Raw genomic sequence first — 25000 nt, forward strand, 5'->3', positions numbered from 1 at the left:
CCTGTGCTAAATGACCTTCCTCTTTCTCTTTTCTGTTCCAGTCCTCTCATTTGAAAGCAACCTTTTTTTTTTTAAATTTTTTAAACTTCCCTCTGCGCCATTTTGACCACATGCCTTGGCAAACTGTGTCTGACTGCAGAAGCAATAGTGTGAATGCACTGCTGGCCAGGAGACAACCCTGTCCTTTTCCATTCTTTCCCAAAAGCTGGCATGGGGCTAGGGCAGAGAGAGCTGGGCTGCCTCCAGCCTCAGCCCTCTGAAGCACTTCTAAGCTATTTAGCAAGGTTGAAAGGTATCCGCTGTTAATTTGCTTTCAAATGCTGACACTTGAGCTTCGTTCATTCCCAAGGGAAGCCAGTGTGCTCTCACCCTTACTGCCTGGAGGATGAGAAGTAAATATTGGACAAGGGCACTTCGTTGAGGCACAGTGAGCTCAAGACATGAGGAACCCTGAGATGAGACCCTGCGGAGCTGGCAGCAGTGAGCAGGGCTAATGATCGGTGTCTCCGAAGAGTCTGGTCCTGAGCAGCTCATGAAGTCCAACACCAAGGGGGCCAAAAAATACCAACGAGTCCGTGGTCGCTTTAGAAAGTGTTAGCCTGGCTCTTGTGTCCCCAGGGTGGCACACACTGATCCTGATAAATCAGAATGCCTGCCAGGCAGCACCGACTGCCAGTCCCCGGGGTCTCCCATCCTTCCTTATACACCACCACGGGCACACAAACCTTCCGTCGAACTCCCGGCCCCATGGGACGCTCCCCCCAGAGATGGGTTTGCTGGTAGTATGTGACTCTGATCCATGAAGGACTCCCCTTCCCCACCCTCCTCCCAAATCCCCCTCCCACTCCCTTCCCCATGGTTTATAGTGTTGCCCACGAGGCAGATGGTGCCGCAGTGGTGGGCCATGGGAGGGCATCTCCCCCTGCATGCCTTCCCAGCACCCTCCTGGTGCCTCGGAGAAAGGGGGCTTGTAGCTCCTTCATGAGCCCCAGTGTCCGGCGGGGGCTTGGCAGTCGTTCCCGCAGCCCAGCTTAAGTCTGCTTCTTTTCCCACTCCTGCACAGAAAGGAAGAAAAGCCGGGGATGAGGAGACATTGCTGGAGAAGTGAGCACTGAGCCCTCCCTACTAGGGGCTTTGGACCACCCCAGCATCTTCAAAGCCTGGGGTCACTGCTGCCCCTGTCATCATAGAGACAATGCTCTTTCCCCTGCCCACCCAGGCCCGCACCTTTCAGGTCTCCCTACGAGCCAGGCTCATGCCAGCAGTGAGTGTCACTAAGCTGGACCAGCCTGGCTGCAGGAGACCCTGGCAGTACCCCCTGCTTTTGGGAAAGGGAGCATCACCAGACCCAAATTTTATGGTCAAGGAAGGAGGACAGGATGAAGGATGAGATTTCCTGTGGGGACAGGCAGGAGAGGGGAAGCAAAGCAGGACCTTGGCCTTCCGCAGCACATTTCCCTTGTTGGCAGGGAGGATGGAGGGACTTCTTTTCCTCAGTTCAGCTGCACAGTTAACAGGGACCAAGTGCTCAGGGAGACTCCCATTTGGCTTGTTCGTAGCTTCCTGTGGAAAAGGGTAAGAAAGAAGGAGGAGGATTTAGGAGACCCAGGAAGCAAGGACAGCTAGGAAAAAAAAAGCACAAACTGTCATGAGGTCAAAATTTCTGTGGCCAAATCTAATTGACGCTTTGCTTCCCACCTCTGTCCACATGGGACAAAGCAGCAGGAATGTCCCTTCTCCCCCTGCCACCCCAAGCACCATCACTGGGGAAGCCATAGCTGCAAGAATGAGGAAGAAGGGATGCGTACCCCATTCTCAGCCTTGCTGGTCACAGCCAGCCCCAGGGCTGGCCCTCCCGCCAGCGACTGCTTCAGTTGCTCCTTCACTTCAGTCAGCTTGAGCTCCAGGTCGACGCGGCGCTCCTCCTTCTGCCGGCACTGCTCCTCCAGCACTGCCACCCGCTGCTCCAGGTCCTGCAGCTTCGTCCCTGCTTGCACAAGCACACCCAGCTCAGCACCTTTGTCTGGGGATGAGGCTGTGGGGGTGGAGAAGCCACCCATCCTCCTGGACAGGGACGCTAGATGGGGCTGCCAGCCCAGCAGCATGCTGCAGTCAGCCTGGCTCACCGCCACAATGCCACCACCAGCCCAGCGTTCCCATCCCACCCCAGCTCTGCAGCCTCCCCCCTCTACCCGAATGTCTGAGCAGCCACAGTGCTCAGACAGCACCAACCTACCTGTGCTGCCCTTCATGGCTTCTCGCAGCTCTCGCTTCTCTTTCCGCAGCAACACTAGCTCACTGCGGATCGATGCTTTCTCCTTCTCCAGCTTCTCCTTCTCTGTCAGAAATCGCCTGGCATCCTCCTCGGCCCGGTTCTTCCCGTACCTGTACTGGTTGGCATCTGCACGCACAAGGAGAGCCTGTCATGAAGGCTCTGGCCCTGGCTGCACTGATGCCATGTGCGGTCCAGCTGAGCTGTCACAGCACAACCCATCACCCATGTGCCGGAGCCGGCCAGCCCCAGCCTGGCTGCAGGCCCCCTTGGGGAAACAGCATCCTCCCGCACTGGCCAGGGTCCTCCCTGTGAGGTTTGCGGCTATGCGCCCCCACTCACTCGAGGCATGCCTCTTCACTTTCACTTGCGGGTCCACCCGCCGTGACTTCTCACTGCAGGAGGAGGCATGGCGCTTCACCTGGGCTCCTGCTGGCCGCCCCGGCTCCTCCTCGGCCTGTGGCAGGGATGGGAGGGAGAGCGTGCTGAAACACCTGCTGGGCCCAGCCAAGGCTCCCTGGGGAATCTTCTGTAGCCCAGCCACGGAGCCACACCCACCTGAACCTTCTCATAGGGGACGTCATCGTACACCACACGGGAGGAGTCTGGCCGGTGATCCTGGGAAGAGCTGGCCCACCTGCAGGAGGAGAGATGGGGTCTTCCTTTCCAGGACATCCTTGCCAGCCCCTTCATGAACCCTTCCACCTCAGAGGGCTTCCTGCATTGCTCTCCCAGCTTCACTCACAGGCACTCTACCCTGTTCTACCTTACTCTACCATGTGCATCCCTTGAGTCCTCCATTAGCACTGATGAAACACCTTCCACTTTCCATCCTGCCCAAGGAAAACTGCCCTGCCTCAGGAGCAACCAACCCCTGGAACACTGGCTCTCCCTGAGATCACAGCACAAACTGTGTCCCAGTCCATGCCTTTTCTAGGGAGCAGACAGAGGATCTCCATGCCCAGCCCAATGCTCTGCCCCCAGCACAGCCCCTCCCCAGCCTGTGGCACAGCAGGAGGACAGCCTTACAGGTAGGAGTGCCTCACAGCTGTCACTATGTTGGCAATTGTCTCCACGTCCACGTAGTCGTAGTGCAAGGCCTCCGGTGCCGTCTGCGAGCCCGTCTCCACCAAGAGGAGACCCAGCCAGCGGCCCAAGTCTTCAGAGCAGCTTGCCTGCAGGAGAGAGAAAGGGTTGGGGTGCATGCCCAGCTCCTGGCCTCTTGTCTTTTTTCCTGCCTCCTGACATGAAGCTCCACTGTGGGGAAGGGCCCTCCAACATGAAGTGTGTGTGCAAGACTTAGGAGGGTTTAACAGAAAGTACACAGGCACATGCAGGAAGTCCCAGTCCCAAACCTCCAGCCACCCCCTACAACCTGTGTCCTCCAGCCCTGCCAGCCTCCTCCCTGCCTCCAGCCTGCAAATACCTCCACAGCTGCCCCTGGCTCACTCCAGTGATGCCCTGGGCTTCCTTAATGTGCAGGAGAGGGGAAAACAAGGCACTGCTTGCATGTAAGTATCAATCATCACAGGAGATGCTCCACCAGCTTGACAACCCCGTCCTCACAGGACCAGCACACCCTACCCACCCCACTGCCTGCTCACCTCCAGTGCAGCCACCTCCTGCCCATTGCGAAGGATGCGGAAGGCGAAGGGGTGTTTGGGGCCCAGCCCTGGGATCACCTCACAGCCCCGGAGGATGATGGCGTTCACGTGAGTCCGCAGGTCAGTGCGGTCCTTGTGGAAGTAGAGAGTGTTGCCCTTCAGGCGACACCAGCGCTCCTTCCAGCACTGGTTAACCAGGACGCTGAGGTAGCCTGGGAGGTGGCAGGATAAAGGGAATAGTCTCAGTGCCTGCTCAGCTGGACCCCGGGCAGGCTTTAATAAGACACGACTGGTCTTATTAAGGTTATGGCATGGCTCCCTACTCGTTTGGCCCTTCTGTGCCTCAGTTTCCCCACAGAAAGCCAGCTGGGACACCCTGAGCCCAGACGAGGTGCCAGCTCAGTGCCACAAAGTCACCCAAGCTTGTTTTCTGGGATACAGGTGACTCCATGCCCCTTCCCCATGCACCACAGGAATTTGTGGAGCTGGGACTGGGCACCATTTTGTAGCCTGAGGCAGCCTCAGCCCTCCAGCAGCTCAAAGAGCTTGCCCCCACCCCACTGCCCCCTTACCCCCCACCTGCTCCCCATACAGCCAGGCTGGAGGGAAGGATGCCAGCTCCCCACCACTCCCAGCCCTGCATGAGCCGGGCCCAATCTGTGCCCCTGGCCTGCACGAACCGCAACATGGGATGTCCTCCTCGGTGGAGGAGGTCTGTGTCTCCTCGGGGGAAGGCTTCTTCTTGGAAAAGCTGATGATTCTGGTGATTTTCTTCCCTGCCGCCCGGCTCATTGAGCCCTTCAGGTCAGCCAAGCCACTCTTTTTGCCTTTCCCTGGAAGGAGTACAGGGTAGCTGTGTGCCCCCAGCGCATGTCACAGCATCCCCCCTCATTGGGAGAGGATGCTCCCCAGCTGTGGTGCGCACAGCCAGCGGCTCCAGCAGGGGGGACTGCCTGCCTGGCTGAGGGCAGGGGCTGTACCATGCTCGCTGGGCTCTCTGCGGGCTGCCGGGGAACCCGTCTCACCCGTTGCCACGCTGTCCGAGTCGGAGGTGTGCTTCTCCTGTGACAGCCGCTGCAGGGGGAGAGGAGCAGGCACCCTGTCAGCAGCGTCCCCCTGCACAGCCCTCAGCAATGGCCACTATCGGCTATTCCTCTCTCCCACACAGGGCTGGGATATCCCCTGGTGCCAGGGGAACCCCTTTCCCCTTCCCCAGTAGTGGTGAGACCCATAAGCCCCCACAGCTGCTGCGAGGATGGGAAGGACTCCTTGTGCAGCACTAGAAGCTCAGTGCTCCTCCAACCCCACATTCCCCAGTCTCGGCTGCAGCAGCCCCAGCAGCACGTCAGCAGGGTGGTTAGAAACCATCACCTTATCCAGGTCCATCTTGCACGGCAATACTGGGGAGGTGGGGGCTTCGATCCCACCTGCTGCTGGACTGCTGGCTTCCTTTATCACCTGTGGAGACAACCCGCAGCAGCCACTCAGACCGGACCCGAGGGCCAGGGCTACTCTCCTTGGCTCAGCACACTCCAGAGCAGGGCTGAACCATGGGGAGGAGAGGTCCTGGTGTCTGCAGGACAGGACAGCAAGCCCTCCTCGGGGCTTGCCTGTGGGATTGCATACACTTTGGACCCTTCAAAACTGCAACCAGTTTTGCAGATTTTGTCATAGATTTTGGAAATCTCAGCTGGGACACTTGGGTGCCAAGTCACAGTCATCCTGCCAGCACAGGACAGATTATGACCCCCCATTTTACAGGCGGGCACAGTGTGGCTTGCCCCAGATGTGTAAAATAACCCCATTCTCCCACATTTGGGGTAACAGCTGTGTTTGTGATGTGCACAGAGGCTCCTTTCCCACCCATGGCCCCTTCCCCGCTGCCTCCGCCTCCCACTCCTGAACAAAGGCAGGAAAAGGCCATAGGGAAGAGGAGGGGGAGAGCAAACATCCCCACCCCGCGGGGGCTATCAGTGCCGGAGACGCCCAGACCCTGGGAAGCAGCTGGCCAGCCCCCCCTCAGCCGATAAGAGACAGAACCAAAGACCCCTTCCAGGGGTGCAAGACCTTTCCAGGGCAGCCTCCTCCCCGCCTCAGTGAGGGAGGACGGCAAGGAGAGCGTTGGGACCCCGGGTGAAGCGGGAGGTAGCCATGGTACCTTCAGCCACTCCTCAGCCTGTTCCTTGCTCTGCACAGCCAGCACCAGCGCCTCTGCCCCCGGCAGTGAGAACCGCAGCTCATGCTTCTTGCGCCGCCCATCCTTGGGGACGTAGATGACGTTGCAGGGGCCCAGGGGCACCTCCACATGTGGCTGCCGGTCCTTGGAGCTTTTGTAGCACTAAGTGAAGCAAAGGGAACTGCTCAGGGCTCAGCCGAAACCTGCCTGTCCCACTGCCATGCTGGGCAGGGCCGGGGTCCCTCTCGGGGTCCCTCATAGGTGGCACAGATGGAGGTGGCTCAGTCTCTGCAAAAGCCTCGGCAGTGAAGGGCTGCAGGGTGCCCTCTCATTCCATGGGGTCCCAAAAAAGGGGAGCCCTCCATTTGCTTGCAAGGGAAGTGAGAGCAGCCTGTGCATGTGCTGCAGGGCAATGGCACCCTTGGGGCAGGGTCTTTGCTTAGATAGTGCCATTTTTCTTCAGCTTGGACCCAACCCTCCTCATAACCCACCACTGGGTTTCTGTTCCCCACCAGGTCTGGGCTCACCAGCAGTTTATTGTCCCGTATGATGGTGAGCTGCTTGGCCCACTGTCCAAAGCGCTTCTTGCGCAACAGGAAAGCACAGATCCTGCAATCCTTCACCAGGTTCATGGAGGCTTCCTCTGATGGCCACTGGTGTGTCAGTTGTTGGCCCTTCCCCTCCTCCTCCTCCTCATCATATGACTCGTAAGAGCTGCTCATCGCATCCGAGTCATTGTCTGGAAGGAAGTGGGAGAGTCACCCCAAATGGCACCCCAGGGTCCTGCCTAACAGGCATGCTCACACAGTGCCAGGGCTCCCTGTGCCTGGCAGGCTCCGGCACAGCCTAGGGCTGGGTGCAGGGATGGATGGGCTCCATGTCATCCTCTGAAAACAGCAGTGTTTTGACCCCAGCCATCTCCATTTCCCTTCCAAACCAGGCAGGATGCTCATGGGCCAAACGCCAGTCCATGTGCATCTATCCAAACCCCTGGGTGGGCTTATTTCTTTGCAAGGCTCAAACTTTTAAAGTCTGTATTAAACCTCTGCTGGCTCTCTGCCTCACACCGCCCGCGTAGGGCACAGAGGAGCTTGGCTCTGCAGTGGTGTCACTGCCCTGGCCATTCTCCACTGTGCCAGAGGCAACTCACACAGGGAATGAGAGCTGTGTAGGCAGGGACACCCCTTTCCCACACTGATGGCAGACACGGCACCTATTACATCCCTTCCGCAGCACAAGGGCTCTGGCTTCTATGACAAAGAGCACTCCTCGCTCCTTGATTTTTGCCCAGCAGCCTCTGACACACAAGACATCCTCCTACAGCCTCAACCCCACTGTCCCCCAGCCCAGCGCTCAAGCCCCCATCTTGAGGCTAGACATTGCCGAAGCTCTCCCCTCACTGGCGAGGGCACCGGATACTTACAGGAGTTTTTTTGCTCCCCGTTCATCCTGGTGACAGGGTAGTTGCTGTCTGCATCCTCGTAATAGCCATCCTCGATGGAGTTGGGGGGGCTGGAGCTGTCTGTGGAGAAAGCAGAGGGAAGCTGGGGCTGTTACACCTGGTTTCCCCCCATGGATGCTCCAAGCAGAGAGCCTGCGAGTCGGGGCAGAACAAAGCACCTCCTCCCAGGACATCTCAGCATCGGTCCCCACGAGGCTCCATCCCCTCCCCATCACACCTTTCCTGGCTGAGCCCTAGCAAACAACTCCTTGCAATAACAGCACAGTGGGATGGGAAGGGAGTTGGAATAGGAGCGATGCTGGTTGGAGCAGCAATGTTTTCTTCCCCAGGATGAACCATCATGCCTGTCGAGGGCTGCCAGCTTTGCCATGTGGGCAGGCAGGCAGGGGGGTGCAGCAGGCAGCCTGTGGGACTCCCCCCACCCTCCTGCTGCCCTGACATGGAGTGGGACTCACTGCGGGAGGTGATGTACTCGGGGGCCTTGCCGGGGCCCAGGGGCAGGGCTTCCTCGTAGTAATCCTCAGGCGGGGGAGTGGTGGGCAGCGGTGGAGCAGGGTCCACAGGAACCTACAGCAGAAACACCCCCGGCATTAGCCAGGCAGTGGAGAGGGTCATGAGTCCCAGCAGCTACTGTGGTGTCAGGGGACAGGAGGGGGTCCTAGCCCCAGCCACTGCCACCTCCCTGTGTGTGTGCAGAGCAGACCTCACAGCTGGGTGTTCAGGGACTTACAGTTTTTGCCGTTTGGCTCCTCGCCAGCTCCAAGCCAATGCCATCGCTGGTGTCCCCCTCCTCCTCCTGCATGTCCTGGAGGTCCCGCAGGTCACAGTCTGCCCGGGGGGTAAGCAGAGAGGGTGAAGGAAGCAGGAAACTCCAGACCTGGCCTCCTCAGTCATGGCCTCCAGGGACCCCGAAGGCAAGCACCCCTGGCCCTTCTCTGGGAAGGTGCTGGGAGATGGGTATTGCTGGTAAACACAGCTGGTGCGTGGACTCCCTGTGGCCAGCCCCCAGACAGCTACAGGGGAGCAGGAGCATGCACCCAGGGTGATAAAGCCCACCCTGGACACAAGGACACAGCTTTCACTCTCCTTCCCCAGGGTGCCCCAAGAGTCCCTGCTGTCAGTGGGGACCCCAGGGCCAGCACTGCTCCCACCCAGCATGACCCCCAGGGCATCACTCCGGGTCAGCTGCACGTACCAAACTCCTCGAAGAGAGACTCCACGAAGCTGGTGCCATTGCTCAGGGATGCTGTGTTGACGTACATGTAATCCATGTCCTTCCCTGGGAGCAAGGGGGATGCTCTCAGCCTGGGGGTGGGCAGGGTGGCCAGGGCAAGCACCGGCACCCCTCCTCCCCGCAAACACCAACCCAAGGACACCAGCTCACCCCACCGTGCCAAGGGACATGCCTCTTGAGCAGCACATGGGGAGCGGAGGAGCCCCCAGGGATGATGCTGCCTCCCGCCCAGGAGGGCAGGAAGGTGGGAAGGCTGTGAAGCCCCAGGTGCATGGCCCTCCTGGCCTTCCCGCGGAAACTCCTGCACTCAGCAGAAACCGGTGGCAGGAAGAGCTCTGCAAAGTGGCGTTTCCGCAGGGAGCAGCCCCCCTGCAGGGCTGATGCCAGCCCCTACACTCGAGGCAGGGAGAAGCTGGGAAGCGAGAGTGGGGAGCAAAATGCCCCGAGAGCTGAGCAGGTGCTGGGTGCTGGGCAGCTCATCCCTGCCCTGCAGATGGTTTTCCCCTACCCCACTGGGGTTTTGGCCCAGGGCAGCTGCTGGGGACACCCACTGACCCCATGGTCAGCCAGCAGGCACTGCAGGAGCAAGACACAGACCTGTGGGTGGCTGCAGCTTCTGCAGGATGGTGGAGACAGCCAGCTTCTTCTCCTGTGTGGTGGCACTCAGGTACTCACGGTCCAGCAGCTTAAGCAAGACACTGAGCTCTGGTAGGAGCTGGTCCAGCACTGGAGAGAACAGGAAAAAGCCCATCAGCCAAGGTGCCATCGGGGTGCTGAGGTTACGACAAGGCAGAAGGGGCTCAAATGTGTGGAAGACCCAGGGTGAGGGTCTTTCCCAGCTGGCCCAGCACAGCTCAGGCAGTGTTTGCTAAGTGCATACACGCTCCTTCCCTGCACAAGCTCTTCCACCTGCACGCAGACGCCAGGATGCAGCCTGCTGAGCCCACGAATGGAAACACCAGCTCTGCAGGGCTACTGGACCGCTATCAAAGGGCTCAGCACACATATTTTTCCACGCAGATAAAACTACACCTTTGTTTGCCTGACAATGTGTTGTTGCTTCTGGTGGCCCCTTGCTGTGACGGGCACTGGGTAGTGGCAGAGAGAAGGAAGGAAGGAGAGGAAACACAAATGCCGGCTCCAGAGCCACTGGGTAATGCCACCCAAGGAGATGTCCTCTCACCCCTTGCCTGCTGGGGAACATTCATGTTCCCCTGCTGTGCCCAGACCACCTGTGACCACCCAGCCCAGTGCCACCTTCACAGGGTTCCCACGCACAGGCTGGACCCTTCCTCGCCACACTCACCACCAGCATCTCCTCTGCCCTGCTGTCACTCCTTGCCTGTATCATCCCAGCTCATCCACATTGCTCCAAGGCCAGCCCACTCTTCCCTCCAGGCATGGAGTCACTGCCTCAAGGGACAGTCCCTGCCCCACACAGGCACCTGAAAGGTACCCAGGGAGGGGACGGGGATTGCAGCACAGGAGGGGCTCTCCCCACCCGGGTCTGTGTTAGCTGAGCCTCAGTCCAGCACCAACCCACGTGGCCCCAGAGGCAGCCAAGAGGGTCAGAGCAGCTGAAATCTTGGCAAAGAGGAACCACACCAGAAGCCACTGCTCATTGGCTTTCCAGTATGTGGGATCCCAGCACCCACCAGCTCCGAGCTGCTGCTGCCCCTGAACACAGCATCAGCCCGGCAGACAGAACTAGGCAGGGGAGATAGGGAGAGCCCAAGCAAAAGCAGGAAAAGAGAATTCACCGCAAATCACCATCACAGGCGCAACACATAAAATTGTGGGGTTTCTCTTTGATGTGGTGATTCACAGGCTAGTTTTTATGAAGCAAAAGCATGCCGCGGCTGTGGGTTTACCCATGCAGCAAGGCTCCAGAAAACACTTGGGTATTTGCATACCAGAGCAGGGCTACAAAAAAATTAATCACTGAAAGCAGTATTTACGGTGCTGGCAACAGCTGACCCACAGTTTTGGAAAAATGTGTTGGCCAGGGATGGGAAGGATTGGGAGGACTTGAACAAGGTGAGCTCTGGACTCCAAATCTCTCATGAGCTCCCCCACCCCCAGTTCTGCACATGCACTGACATCTTCATCCCTGTACCTTATCTTCCTATAAGACAAAAATGAGCTGGATCCAAAGCCAAGCTCCTGTTTTACCTGGGACCACGCACCCACCCAGCTCCACTGGCATCCAGGGTAGCTCCTGCAGGGTGCAGTGCCTGTGGGAGATGGCCTGCATTGGAGAGGCCAAGCCCAGGGACACCAGCAAACCTGCAGCTCTGGAGGCTACAGAGGGGGGAAAAAAAGCGCTTCTGTTTCTTCAAACATGAGCAGGATCCCTTCTGTTGCAGCAACCAAAAGTCATGGCAGCACAGCTGGGGCAGTGTACAGCTGGCTTTTGGTCTCCAGGGACAGGAGGAAAGGCCAGAGGTGACCACAGAGGCAGTTGGGACGTGCTGACTGATGAGGGGGGTTTCCAAGTAGAGGAGAGCATGTGCCCTGGCAGCATGGAGCGCTGGGGATACCCTGCCTAGGCTGCACCCGTCCCCAGTCTGACCCTACAGCCCTGTCAGAGCAGAGCTGGGCAGCAGCGAGGGCTGGCATGGGGCGTATTTCCCAGGGGAAAGGCAGGATGCTGCGCTGCTGCAGCTGATGGGATCCTCATTACTCATGTTCTTTAATGAGCTTCTGCTGGGCCCTATCCAAACACCACATCCACTCTGCCTAACATCCATCAAAAACTGGGCTGCTACAGGTTTGACCCAGGATTGTGAGTGCTCACCTTCCACCCCTGTGAGCCACAGCCTGGAGCAAGTCTCCCAGGACCGGCGGGAAGCAGGCTGGCACTACTGCCCAAAGCAGGGACAGCACAGTAAAACCAACTGCTTTTTCAAAGGTTTTCAGCTGAAGGGGATCCCAACATGAGTGGGTTGATGTGGATCAGTGCCCGGCCAAGATGAGCCCCTGGGCAAGGAGGCAGCATGCCTGGCCCCAAATCACCGCCTCCCCAGGACGCGAGGCAGGATGCAGCTCACAAATCTCTTCCTGCCGCCCTGGCCGATGGGCTTCTATCTCCACAGACCTTCTGCTTCCTCCTCCCTCCCCAGTGCCAAGCTAAACAGCAGCCTCAGCCCTTTCAGCAAGAGCAGCTTTGCCTGCGCCCATCTCCTGTGGGCAGGCCAAACCAGGACAGGTAGCCCCCAGGCAGGGGAAGAAGCCTCAGCACAGCTCCAGGAGGAGCAAGCAAACTTAGGGAGCTGGCAGCATCTCCCAGCCCACGGGGAAGGAGGGGGCAACCACAGGGCTCCTGCTTCTTGAGCTGGAAAGACACCCCACAGCAAACAGGCAGCCAGAGGATCCAGGTCCTGCTGACGCTTCGCTCACTGCCCCCCTCCAGCACACACCTCCTGGGGAGGGGACCTGCTTTGGCCATGTGAGAGCCTCATGTGAGTGATGAGTGAGGGTAAGCACTTGACTCCCATGGCCCTCTCCTTGCCCCTCTGCAGAGGCAGGAAGGGAGGGAAGAGGGGCAGATCCTCTCTGGGATGTTTGCAGAGTGCTGCCCAGGCAGGATGGGAGCAGCCTTCTGCTCAGTGACGTGGTGGTGGTCTCTAGACCAGGTGAGTAATCCTCCCCTGAAGGACTTGGTGGGACAGAGGACCAGTGGACCAGCAAGGAAGCAGCTAGGACAAAAAGCAAGATGCCCCCCTGTCTACCCAGCACCTGCAAGACACACATCTCCCTGCTGCCCCAGCTCAGCAGGCTCTCAGCTGGCCATGAGTTCCCACAGAGGAGATGGGGACCACATACGTTCCATACATCATCTTCCCACAGCACACCAAAGCCTAGGCCATGGTGCTCTCCAGCATCCCCAGCCCCTGCCATGTGTAGGACACCTCCCATCACACCACCAGCTCCTGTGTCCAGGCTTTGGATCAGCCGAGGACAAAAGAGCAAGTGGGTTTCTATTAATAGTGACAAAGCAGGTGGTGTGTGTGGCGAGAAGACCCTGCATACAAGAAATGAGAGTGCCCGATAAGCGAGGTTTCTCACCCAGCATGGCAGGCGGGTGAGCTCATCAGCAACGCCCCAAGCACCAGCTCTGAGCTGGGGCGCACGAAGCACGGCGCAGGGCTAGCACTGAAGGCGCCTTTGTTTCCCCCCAGCTGAGCTGTCCCCTCCATCTCCCTTGTTAAACATCCTCCAAAATACAAGCGCGGGGGGGGGGGGGGGGGGGGGGCAGTCAAAGAGGCCTGTGATCCCAGGAGGGCACAGGGCCTGCTGAGTCGAGCCTCTGCCCGGGGGGAGCGGAGGAAGGGAAAAAATTAATTTCCTACACTAGTTAGGCTTCCAGCCTAAATAAGGTTAATGGGGTGGCTGCAGGAAGCAAGGAGAGATTGCTCCAGGGTTGCTGTGTGGAGGGCAGCCAGGGCCGATGTGACTGACCCAAGGTCACCTGGTGAGCAAGGACACGCACCTTACTTATGTAATAGTGGGTGGGAGCGAGCACAGACCCTGCACCAGCGGCATCTGAGCCCACACCGGGGCAGGCAGGGGACCAGGCTTTTGTGCCAAGGGTGGGCACTGGTGTTGGTGCACTACCCTGCCCGTGGGGGCTCTGGCAACTGCGGCATGAAACTGTGGAGCCCAGGGACAGAGGCGGTGGCAGGACATCAAAGGGCTCCTGGGGGGAAGGCGGCACATCAGAGCTGCAGGCACTGAGCAGGTGACACAGCCAAAAAGGGGCTTTGCATCCCCGTCTGCCCCGCCACCGCCTCACTCGTGGGACACCTCTGGCCTCCCGCCCACCTCTGATGCTGACAAATGGCTCCCACCTGCTGCTTTCTTCTGGGGCTTCTCTTGCAACCAAAAGCCTTTGGGATTGCACTGCTTTGCTGGGCTCAGGCTTTGGACACAGACATCCCAGGACAGGGAGTGGTATCAGCCTCCTGTCCCAGAAACTCACTCCTCTCCACGTTTGCAGCCTGTCCCACTGCTGTGGTGGGATGGGGAGATGTCAGTGAGGTCTCTGAGCCTGGGAAAGCCAGGAACCATGGCAGCAGATGGCTTTAGCATTAGCTTACTTGGGCCAGGAGGACCCAGCTTATTTTTTGGACCCCAGGTGAGCTGGGGCAGGACGCTGCTGCCCTTCAAGAAAACGGGGCAGTGTTTTCTCTGCTGCTAAAGCCTGCCCTAGAAGCAGCACCAAGCACAATGCTGGCAGAGGAGCTGTGTCACCACCTCTCTCCACTCTGCACCCAGGCCAGCTCTATTTTTACACCCCATGAGTGCTCCCCCCCTCAGAGACCTGCTTCCACAGTGTGGAGATAAGGGTCTGGGCACAGCCTGCAGCTTCAGAGCACGTCTCCCCCTCCCCGGCCTCTGCTCCGTCATGGGAGCAAAAATCAGGTCTTGTTCCAGCAACCTGCAGAGAGGAGGAAGAGGAGGAGGAGGAGGAGGAAGAGGCTCCAGCCAAGCCAAAGCAGGAGTTTCCTGGTGTACAGACCCAGCTTTTGCAGCAGGAGAGATAAGACAATGCATGTGGAGTTGTCACCCCAAGCAGAACTGTCTGCAGACTGAAAGAGAATCCCGGGGAGAGGAGATGCTGTTTCACAGTACTGTAAAGCTTTGAGGCTGCTGCAGTGGGAGGTGCATGGGGACCCCCATCCCGCATCCTCTGCCTGCCCCTGGCCACGCTTCCTCCCATGCCAGGTGAAGGCTGGGGGCGAGGCAGGCCGGGGGGAAATCGGATGCTGGGAGTAACTGCCATTGTCTGTAGCTAAAATAAAAACTAAGCAAAAATAAATCCTTCCTGTCAGTGCAGGCAAGGCCCTGGGACGCTCTGCCTGCCTGCGCAGGGCTTCTTAGAGCCGCCACCAGCGGTAAACAAACGTTTATAGCTCCTAGCATGCCTTAAATAGGTGGGGTGCGGGCCAAGGAAAGGGGCACAGCAGGGGCTACCCCAGCACCCAGTGACAGGGGCGGAGACGCCCCACCCCTACCACAGGTCGCCTACCCTGTGGGACAAACAGGCCCAGCATTGCCCGAGGAGCTGCTTGCAGCACACACAAACCGCTCTGCCCTCTCCATGGGCTGATGTTGAGCCGCCTGCAAGCCTCAGCATGCTGCTTCCCACCTTGGCAGGACTAGCTTTCCCCCACTGCTGCTCCTTGAGGAAGGCCACAGTCTCCTGATCCCTTTGCTGAGCTCCCGGGGACAGTTCCTGTTTCCATTCCCATTTCCAAGGAGGTTTCTTTCCGACGAGGGCGCAGGCACACAGCTGGCAAGGAAGTACCATGGCGGGGGCGGCACGGAGCTCCCAGAATTGTTCCTTTGTGCAGAAGACAGGAGGACAGACCACTGCCTGCCTGCACCCTGCCTCTGGTGCGGGCAGGAGGAGCACCCTGCCAAGCAGACAGGAGAGGGACAGCACTTAGCCCCCGGGAGGCGGCAGGGACAAGCAGGGCATCCCTGCCAGCCAGGCGCAGCTTCCCAGCCAGCCATCACCAGCTGGGTGTGGGGCAAACTGAGATGACTGGGATGGGCTGGTGGGGCCAGGAATGCCAGCCTGGAAAGTACCTCCTCCTCCCAGCACGGCTGCCTGTACACTAAGGAGCAACTTGGTGTGCTCCAGCCCTGAGGGCTTTTAGAGAAAAGCCAACTATCAATGATCACACTTGAGCTCTGACAACATCCCATAACAGCGGAAGATTTTCTAAGGGGCAACTCAAGGACGTGAATCATCTGCTCCCTGGAAACAAGGGCTCCTTGAGTGGGGCGCATGGGGGGAGCACCTCTGACTTGGCATCCAACAATGTCAGCAGGAGCCTGAGAGCTTGGGGCTGACTCCTGCGTGGCCAGAAGCCCCCCACCCTTCCCAGCTCTTCAATTGCCCCAGCCAGTGCCTCTTCCCACCCCCCTGCCATTAGCCCCACGTTCCTGGCAGCCATCCCTGCTCCCCTAGCAGCTCCCAGCTTGGGTGCTGCAGCATCCCTGAGCATTGTAGAGCACAAGGCGAGCTCAAACCTTTGCACTTGTCCCCTAAACTCCTGGCACCTCCCTGTTGCCTCCCCACCACCCCACTGCACACTCCATGCCCTGCCAAGCCAGGGTGCAGCAGGCAGGGCAGGAATGCACATCTCCTGGGGATATCATCATCGTGACCTTACAGTAACTAATATCTTTAGCTGATAACCTTGGAAAATCAATGCTGGGAGATGAACGTGAAACCTGCTTGCTCGAGGGGGCAGAAGATCCCCCACCTGCTCTCCCTCCCAGCACAGTCACCCGCTGGCTTCTCTCCTTACACAACGGAGCCCACAGGCTTCACAGGGCCCCTGTCCTGCTCGAGCCCTGGGAGAGGGGGAGATGAGTAACCGGAGAGGTTAAATAGTAAGAAGGCTGCCCTGGCTGTGCCTGCTGAGCCTCCTTCATCTGTGGCCCCATCTGTTCCAGATGCACATCCCAATGCTGACAGCAGCTTGGGGGGGGGGGGGGGTCACCCCTTTCCTAGCACAGCTCCAGTGGCACAGCCAGCTCAGCTTCTTTTAGCAGTTCTTGTGTGAAGTGCCCTGCGTCTGGCCCAGCTTTGCCAGCAGTGGCTCGGCTCCCCAGTATAAACAGCTCTGCAGAAAATCTTATCGCATGGCCTCGCTCCCAGCCACTCACCCATCCCAGCAGAGACCAGCCGAGAAGCAAGTCCAACCTGGGGCCAAGCAGCAGAGCTGCCCTCTCAGCCAGGCTCTCCCCAAGCTCTCCTGCTTCACTCTGTCCCTCTGTGCAGAAGGGGTATCTCAGAGCCGTCAGCACCCCCCAAAAAGAGAAGAGCAAAGGGAGCCACGGTACACACCTGAGGCTGGTGCTCTGCCCAGTGCAGCCAGCCAGGCACGAAGGAATCAGACACAGGAGCAAGACTCCAAACATCCCCATCCTAGTGCACTCTTTTCTGGAGGAGAGACAGTTTCACATGCTCCCCACAGTCTTTATCTAGAAAATAGGAGCTCTGAATAGAGAGAAGTGTAATTACAGGCCGACAGAGTTTGCAAAGGGCAAAGATTATCACTCACATTCACGCCCCTGCCAGCTCACATACTGCAGAAGCCATCACTCACTGCTGTGGGGCCAGTCAAGCCTCTTCTCTGTATAACTGGATTAAAGGAGAACCTGGAGAACAAGGGTATCACGGTGGTTCCCATCCCACCCAGCCCCATGCTGGCAGTGCTCCCCTCGCAGCATGGCCCAGAGGGAGGGGTGCTGCCCTGCAGCAAAGCCCCAAGCTGGGTCAAGGCTCTCCTGGCGATACTCACACTCAGAGCAGGGCTGTGGGTGGAAAATCTCCCCCACAGTGGCAGCAACCACACACCCAGAGCTGTTGCCTTCCTTCAGGGTGGCAGCACCCTCACCCCACCTGCTCTGCTTGGCACCCCAGTCCCCTTGGACAGTGACTCACGGGGGGGTGTCACCTCCCCAGGGAGCCCCTGACAGAGCCGTGAGCATCAGAGAGGCCAAGGCTCTCTGAACTGGCATCACTGCTGAAAGAAACCCCAGGGCAGCCCTTGCTGGGCTGCAGGGATGTCCTTCCTCCCAGCAGCTTCACAAGTGGTGCACGTAAACATTAACCAGCTGATTAAATCACCCACAAACATCTCCTGTGACCCAGGCAGATAACGACCCTTTGGTGACCCATTCTGCAGCAGGAGTCCTTCTCCAGGGGCTGTCCCCCAGCTGCTGAGGGCTTAGTGGCCTTTTCTCTACCTCCTTAAGAAGACTGTGGAGGTTTACTTTAGCTCACCAAAAGCAAACCCTCTAACCTGAAGAGGCTGCAGCTGTCCCCACCCCACAGGTGGAGGGGGTGTTTCTGGATCGCCCTCTCAGTGCTGAGCACAGCAGGAAGTCGAGCAAATAAAAGCACCTGGGTGAGATATCACTGAGTGACCCTGCTTGTGTCCCCAGGCAAGGCACCAGCTGCAGCCCTCTCCCTCTGCCCTGAATCCTGGGGGGGGGGGGGGGGGGGGGGGGGGGGGGCTCCCAACCTCAGGTACAAGTTGTTTGTAGCCACGGCTCAGCCCAATCAACACAATTAGCTCTGCAAATATGCATGGACCAGATTCAGTACTTCCAGGATACATTTCAAAACTCTGTGACAGACTCAGTGGGTGCATGGCAGGATGCTCTGTCGGGCCAGCCTGGGAGCAGGGCTGAGAGGCTGCTGGCTGGAGAATGTTTAAATAATGAATGAAAAAGAGAGGCTTGAGATGCCCTTTAAAGGAATAGTCAGGCAGGGGTGAGACCTGCTGAGTAATGTATAAAAAACAAGTTTCAGGCAGAGGGGAGATGTTAGGATTAGTCAGAACTCAGAATAAACTGTTTTTTCTCCAATCAAAGTTTTGGTGTTGGCCTCTTCCAAACAAATGACACAGTGCAGGCAGCAGCAGGTTGGCCTGGGCTCCCCTCCAGCACCAGGAGAGTCCCTGGGACCAGGGCTACAGCCATTTGGCCATCCTCCATGGCAGCCAGAGCACTGGGAAGCCTCTCCGGGTCACTCCTTCCTGCCTGCTGTTATCTCGGAGCTGGAGGGACCTGAAGCTCTCGCCTCTCTGTAGCCCTTCATCTCCACCAAACCTCAGCCTCCAGGGCAGCAGGAATTACAGCTGATTGCAGGCTGGATGGTGGGAAGTCTGCTGACTCAGCACCCCCGTGCTGATGACGGCTCTCTGGTGGGCATGCCCTCCCCACCGCCCTGCACCCAGGCAGGAACGGCCACGTTACCACCCAGGGCCGGGTGGGTCCTCCAGTCCCCCAATCTCCAAAACGGACACCCCAGCCCCACTGATGGAGGCAGAATGCTCTCTGCTTCCCAAAAGGTTGTTGTCCGTGTCCTGTACATCCCCCTTCCCTGGAATCAAGATCCAAAACATCTCAGATGCAGGAGCAAGATGCAGGGAGGCTGGCAGGGCTGACATGTGTTTCTCGGAGGTAGAGTCACACAGTCAGACCTTCAGAAGCAGAGGAGGGTACAGGACCCTCACCTAACAGGGTATGGGCAGGGAGGGCATGGGATTTGCAAGAAGGAGCTGGTGTATTAGCCACCAGCCAGCTCCACTTTCCAAAATGCTGTCAATCATGTTGCATAATATGGACCGCTCTTTTCAGAGGTGGTGGGAGGAGAAACCACAGACCCCCTGTGGGAGAAATACCTCTGCAAAGTCAGGGGGAGGGACACAAGTTCCCATCACCTGGCCTCCTGTGTTAGCATCCCTGCCCCAACTGTGGCAATTCCCAGGAGCTCTGGAGCTGTGCTGGGCATGAGTTCCCCCTGCCCAGCATGGGACTGGGACCCTCTCAGTGGCCACCTGAGCCCTGTCCCTGCAGGAAAGTGATGTTCCTGGGCTGGGTTAGGCAGGGCATGGCAGAGAGTCTCTGCATTTGGGGGCCAGGGCCGCACTGCCCCGGAGGACCCTCAGAGGGCAGGATAAGGATATTTTCTCAGCTGAGAACAGCCCTTCCGTTTCCTTCCCTTGCTCCGCTCCCAGGAGCATCAGGTGCAGCGGCAAGGCCACCGGCTGACAGCATTTCCTACCCACTTAACTCCTGCGGGGCAGGGGCGGATAGGCAGGAAAGCCAGTTTATCCCGATGGGAAAGCTGAAAGTCTTGAGCACAAGGGGAAGATGTGACTGCTCTGGTTATTGCCGATGGCTCTGTCAGTGCCAGGACTGGTTCACCGTATCTGCTTTTAAACTCCAGGACACAAAAGCCAGCTATCAAACCTGTTGCTACATAACTTCTATTCCTGGCTCTGTCCTCTGCAACCTCAGTTTCCCAAAGCGTAAGATGACACTGGGACCACATACACGGGAGGCTGGACCCACTGGACAAGGAGTCAAAAAGGGGCTGTTCCCCCATCACCGAATTGGGTGGGTTTAATGTTCAAAAAAACCCAGAAGAAAGCCAAAGCCAATCTTCAAGCTGCTCCTTACTCGTCCTGCTAATTGCCAGCAATCAGAGCATACCAGCGTCTCCCAGAGCTCCCTGCTATCACTTCCAGGATCACATGCACATGAAACCCACTTCAAAAAAGAAAAAAATTTTGAGCATGGAAACCCCTTGCAGCAAAGATCTGTTTTCGTTCCTAACTGTTACGAAATGTCAGTGTTTTCACTGCCTGCCAAAGAGCTTGCCTTTGATGCGATGGGAGGCATATCAGCAACAAAAATGGAAAGGGCTGCAGCAATCATGCCATGGGGGGAGCACAGGGGAGGGAGGGAGGGCCAAAGAAGTTATTTTCATCCTTCCCCACCGTGGAGGCTACAGACTGTCAGTGCGGTGTCTGCAGAGAGACCTGAGCTCCCTGAATGCCGCCGCTTTTAGCGCCGCAGGGTGATGAGAAGCAGGCTGTTGGTGGCTGCACGGGTGCCCTCCCAGTGGGTGGCAGGACCTGCTCTATTCATCCTGCGGGTGCCCTTGCAGGAGATGCCAGCCCCTTGTTTGCGTGGCAGTGGGGCAGGGCTGGCAGAGACAATGCAGAGCTCCTTGGGAAGCTTCCAACCCAATTGTCCTGCTTTTGCTCTGGAAGAGTGACATTTAATAGATATTTTGCAGGACTGACAGTTGTGCCATTAATTTTAAGGTTCCTTATATGCAGGAGGAGAGGTATGTTCCTCAGGAGAGAGCTTTATCTGTGCCAGACTAGATAGTAGCCAGTGTAGGGAAGGGTTAAGGGGTTAGGACATGAGTCTGGGATGCCAGAAACCACTTCAAGTCTCCACTCTGCTAAATCCTTATCTCCTGTCCCCAGCAAGTTATTTGGCTACTGAACAACAGGCAAATCTTGAGTCAAGCCCAGTTTTCACTCCTTGTCCTCCTCTGAAAAGCCTTCCCACTGTTTGGGATGAGACAACTTCTTCAAAACCTTAAACAAAGCTTTCCTGGGCTGGGATAAGGACTGCCTGACAGCTGCAGGCGAGAGGATTTCAGGCACATCAAGGCTCAGCGCTGCTCCACAGCAAAGGGCACGCCAGCCTCACAGCTTGGCACATTTGCACCGGAAAAAAGCATTTCCAGGTCAAGAGCAAACGCAGGAAAGAGGCAGGTTTTCCAGACAGCCCAGGCAGATAGGACAGTCCCCAGGGTCTCTGGCTGGAGCATACTATCCTGCAGCAGTCAGTAAGGGCTCCAGCCTGCTCCTTCCCTGCTCCAGCAGCCCCTGACACAGCAGGCACCCGTGCAGTGCAGGTCTGTGCCCCTCCGGAGCAGCCAGGTTGGCTTCAACAGTGATCCAGCACCTACAGCGAGACTTGTTTCCCCCAGTTAAGGGCAGTGTTGCACAAGAAGGATATCGGAAGATACAGAGGGGCAAATAACTCCAGTACCTCCCTTCTCCGCTTGGCATCAGCATCCCTGGGGCCACCCTCCCACACCACTTTGCCCAGCACGGTGGGGCCAGGGCAGTGCGCGGTGGGCTCAGCCCCCTTCCCCGCATGCTCCCCGGCTATGAACAGGCGGTGGGCCTGGGCAGCTGAGTTTCCAGCGGAAGGAATGGCTGCAATGCGGGGGAGAGCTCGGCACTTGCCTGGCGTGCTAACAGCTGGCCCGATCTGTGTTTCTCACCCACTCCGCACCCCCTTCCACTGGGCTACGTGCGTGGGGCGGGTGGGATTCCTGCTTCCAGCTTGCAGGCGGCAGGTCAGGAATGATCTGGGCTCCCTCCCACCAACCCCATAGCCTCCCCATTCCTGTGGGCGAGCTGGAGCCAAGTTTATCCCTGACACATCTCTGCTGGCTTTGCTGGATTTAGACCCCAGATAAGTTTGGTGCAGGACCTAAATTCTGGTAGCACAAAAGGCCAGGGAAGAGACTCTAACAAGGAAAAGCCATGTGCAAGACAGCCCTGCTAGAGCAAAGGCTCGTAGCACAGATCACATCCCAGATCACACAAACATGCGCTTCTCCATCAGCACAACCTGAAACAAACTGCCTGCAGCACCGATTCCCCCACTTAGCTGCTGGTGTAGAGCTGAGCCCTGCATGGGGTGCTGCCCAGCCTGCTGGGGAAGGCAGCAGGCTCAGCTGGAGCATGGAAAACGGTGAAGAAGCTGACAGATCATGAAGCAAGAGCAAGTGAGGATACACACTGGGGCTGAGCAGAGCTCTAGGTGAAGAAAGGGGCTGCCAGAGAGCCAGCAGAGGCTGGGAATGGGGCACAGAACTCCTACACAGCACCAGACCTGGCACCCCTTGCGCTAGGGAAGGAGCCTGGTGAGACCCCGACACCTTCCCTTCACGTGCCACAGCCCCCAGAGGGATCCATTGGATCTGGGTGATGAGGACGGTCTGGAGGAGGTTTACATTAGCAAAGAGCCACCCAGGTGCCAACAGCAATTTGTTACAAGCACTCAAAGCAAAGTAGGCAGGCGCTGCTGCTGCTACCACAGCGAGCACCAGTGAGGGGGATAAAACAGCAGAGTGGATCTCCTCTGGCAGGGCCAGTCCGCGGAGCAGCCGCACCATGCCTGAGCCTGTTGCCATGATGCTCCAGAACGGTTTCTGCAGCATGCCAGGCACCCCCTGCCCTTCCCTGCAGTGAGGTCCCAGGTTCGATTTTTGGGGTGGGCTAGGATGCAAACAGGGTAGCTTCCCACCAGTTCACACAGCAAGAGAACAGGGAAGCCGAGACCCTCTGCTCTCCCCATCAGTGAGGACCTCTGGGACCTTGAAGGACAGCTCTGGCATCACATGCCATTTGACAACACTCCCCCTCCCACAACAGCAACCTCCTTCAGAGCTGGCAAAGCCACCCTGTCTGGCAGGCAGGGTGAGCTGCAGCCGTGGGGGAAGGCTGTCCCTGTCACCGTCCCTGTCCCCTCCTGGGCTGCTGGGCAGTGACACAGCTCTCTGAGCACTGACACCGTGAGCTGCAGCCCAAAAGTCAAACTCCTCATAACTGTGTTTCCACTGCGGAAACACCACCCCATCCTTTTACATCGGGAAGGGGAACTCTTGACCCTTGGGTCTTTCTGGTGCTGACCCAGAGCTGCAGATGCAGCACTGCCTGAACTGCCCTTGGACTTCGGTGTGGTCCCAGCCCGCCGGGCCACAGCGATGCCCCTGACTCCCCGTTATCATTTTTGGGTGGTGCTTATGTAGCACCTCCAAGGACTGGTCAAGGGCCAGGGCACCCATGCTACACCATGTCACCACCTGCTCCTCCTCTGCAGACCCAGGCCACTGTTCAGCTGCAGGGAGCAGTAATCCCGCTGCGAGCCTCCCTCTGCTCCCTCCAGGGGACCTGCCAGCCCCAGTGGAAAGCCAGGACCTTCTCTGCAAAGTTGGCCCAAAGCCCTGGCAGGTTTATTCACATCCCAGATCAAAGCCTAACAGCTACGTGAGCCCAATGCCACAAGCTGCAGGCGGGAATCACACACATGTGGGAACGCAGCCGCTTCCCAGGAGGGTGGGGATCGAGCCCTCCATGGTTTAACGAGACCATCGGCATCTTCCCCAGCTAGGGAAACTCTCTGGATCCGATCAGCTCCATCTGGAAACACTAGTCACCTCCCTTTCTATGACCATAATTTCCCCCAACAAGCGCTTACACCCAACAGACTTGCTTACAAGCCACTGGCTTGTCACCCATCTGACCAGCAAAGGGAAACTGGTACCAGTTTGTGTCCCAACTGGCCCTGCTGCAGGGCTGGTGGGGGGCAAAGGCACCCCGGGGGCAGGGTCCCACATTGATCCGGCGAGCTGCACCCGCCCGTCCCGTCCCGTCCCCCCTTACCGCTGAGACGGTCCATGGTCCCCGAGCCGCGGGCAGCACCGGCCGCCGCGGGAGGCGCGGGCGGGCGAGTGTCACCGGTGGCCACCGCCCGGCGGGGCCGGGTCTCGCCTTCGGAGCGGCCAATCGCTTCGCCCGCCCCTCCCTCGGTGCACGGCAGCGCCGAGCACCGGCACGGCACGGCACGGCACCGAGAGACCTCCTGGAGGTGCCCCCCGCGGCAGCACGGGCGGCAAGTCTGTCCCCATCGCTGGTGACCCCCCGTATGCAGCCCTGCAGCACCCACCTCTCTCCACCCCACCCCCCCCTTGCAGGGCCGAGGGTGTCCCGGGGTTCCCCCAACCCCGTGCATCTCCCACGGGTGCTGCCCCACACCGGGCACTGAGCACCCCTGGCAGCAGCGGCACCCAGAGATGTCCCCGTGAAGAGTGGGGGTCCAGAGCGGCCCACCACCCGCTGCCTGCCCGCTGGGGGTGTTGGTTTGGGCAGCTTCAGTTTGGGCAAAGCTCCAGAACTAATTCCCTTGGCCAAACACACCCCCAGTGAGCAGGCACAGCTCCCCCTCACCACCTCACCCGGCTGCCCCAGCTCCCTCCCACCCCAAACCCTTCATATCTTCTCCCTCCTGGTGGCCCTCATGTGCTCAGCCTCTGCCTGGCCGTTGTGCTCGTGCCACCAGCCCTGTCCCTCCCCAGCAAAGACCTCAGGGGACACCTGGGCTTTGGAGACTTGTGGGGTGTGCGAGGGAGTGTCTCAGGCGTGGAGAGCCCATGGCAGTGGGGGCAGTGACTGCTGGCACCCCCAGGATAATTTCTGCTGGCCTCAGGACTGCAGCTGAGACCTCCTCTGGGGTCAGCAGGCTGTGACAGAAATGTGATTCGGTTTCACATGTGTCTAGTTATCACTTGGGAAAGCGAGGATTGAAATATTAGATGTCCATTAGCAACTGGCCTCGAGGGCTTCCCCGTTTGGGGCACTCTTAGCCCAGGACAGTACAGAGGCTGTGGCCCCTTTCGCCCCTTCCTGTGCCTGGCCAGGAGCCAGCCCTGCCCCGCTCTCCCCAGCCAGCTTCCGCCCGCGTTTGCTGGTCTCTCCCTTCAGGGTCGAGCCCCCTTTTTCTCTCTTAACTCAGGGTCACCTCCAGGGCTGTGGTTGGGGCACAGGGCGCTCACAGGCCAGGGCCACCAACGCCACTGCCTGCCAGGCTCCAGCTGCTTTGTGGCTGGGACTTGCAAAGCAGCCAAATGCAAGCGCGGGCTCAGGCAGTGATGGCTTCCAGGGCAGGTGCTAATGCCCCGTTGCTGCTTGCTGTGTGCAGATGGGTGCTCTCTGCACACCCCGGGGCAGTGGGAGCCCATGAGGGTCCCACCAGGTGTCTGATGCCCCTGAACAGCACAGGCTGGAGACGGTTCCTTGGCTCTGAGAGATAGCCCTGAGCCCTGCCTCACTTTCCCCATCTTTGC

General features: G+C 58.6%; 1 protein-coding gene across 1 annotated transcript; it reads right to left on the bottom strand.

Annotated features, from left to right (window-relative positions):
• Nucleotides 1-854: 854 nt before the first annotated feature.
• On the bottom strand, nucleotides 855-23593 carry AFAP1L1 (actin filament associated protein 1 like 1). The gene is made up of 19 exons (XM_074915823.1): nucleotides 23541-23593; nucleotides 9346-9474; nucleotides 8710-8793; nucleotides 8245-8342; nucleotides 7970-8081; nucleotides 7476-7574; nucleotides 6580-6791; nucleotides 6035-6214; nucleotides 5248-5334; nucleotides 4857-4950; nucleotides 4557-4709; nucleotides 3877-4088; nucleotides 3302-3447; nucleotides 2831-2909; nucleotides 2615-2729; nucleotides 2237-2401; nucleotides 1809-1987; nucleotides 1435-1563; nucleotides 855-1055 (listed from the first exon to the last, which is right to left on the bottom strand). Exons 1-19 carry the CDS (start codon nucleotides 23554-23556, stop codon nucleotides 1032-1034), a joined length of 2313 nt encoding a protein of 770 aa, XP_074771924.1. The 5' UTR covers nucleotides 23557-23593; the 3' UTR covers nucleotides 855-1031.
• Nucleotides 23594-25000: the final 1407 nt, after the last annotated feature.

This window comes from Athene noctua, chromosome 12 (genome assembly GCF_965140245.1).
Source record: "Athene noctua chromosome 12, bAthNoc1.hap1.1, whole genome shotgun sequence".
Lineage (NCBI taxonomy): Eukaryota > Metazoa > Chordata > Aves > Strigiformes > Strigidae > Athene > Athene noctua.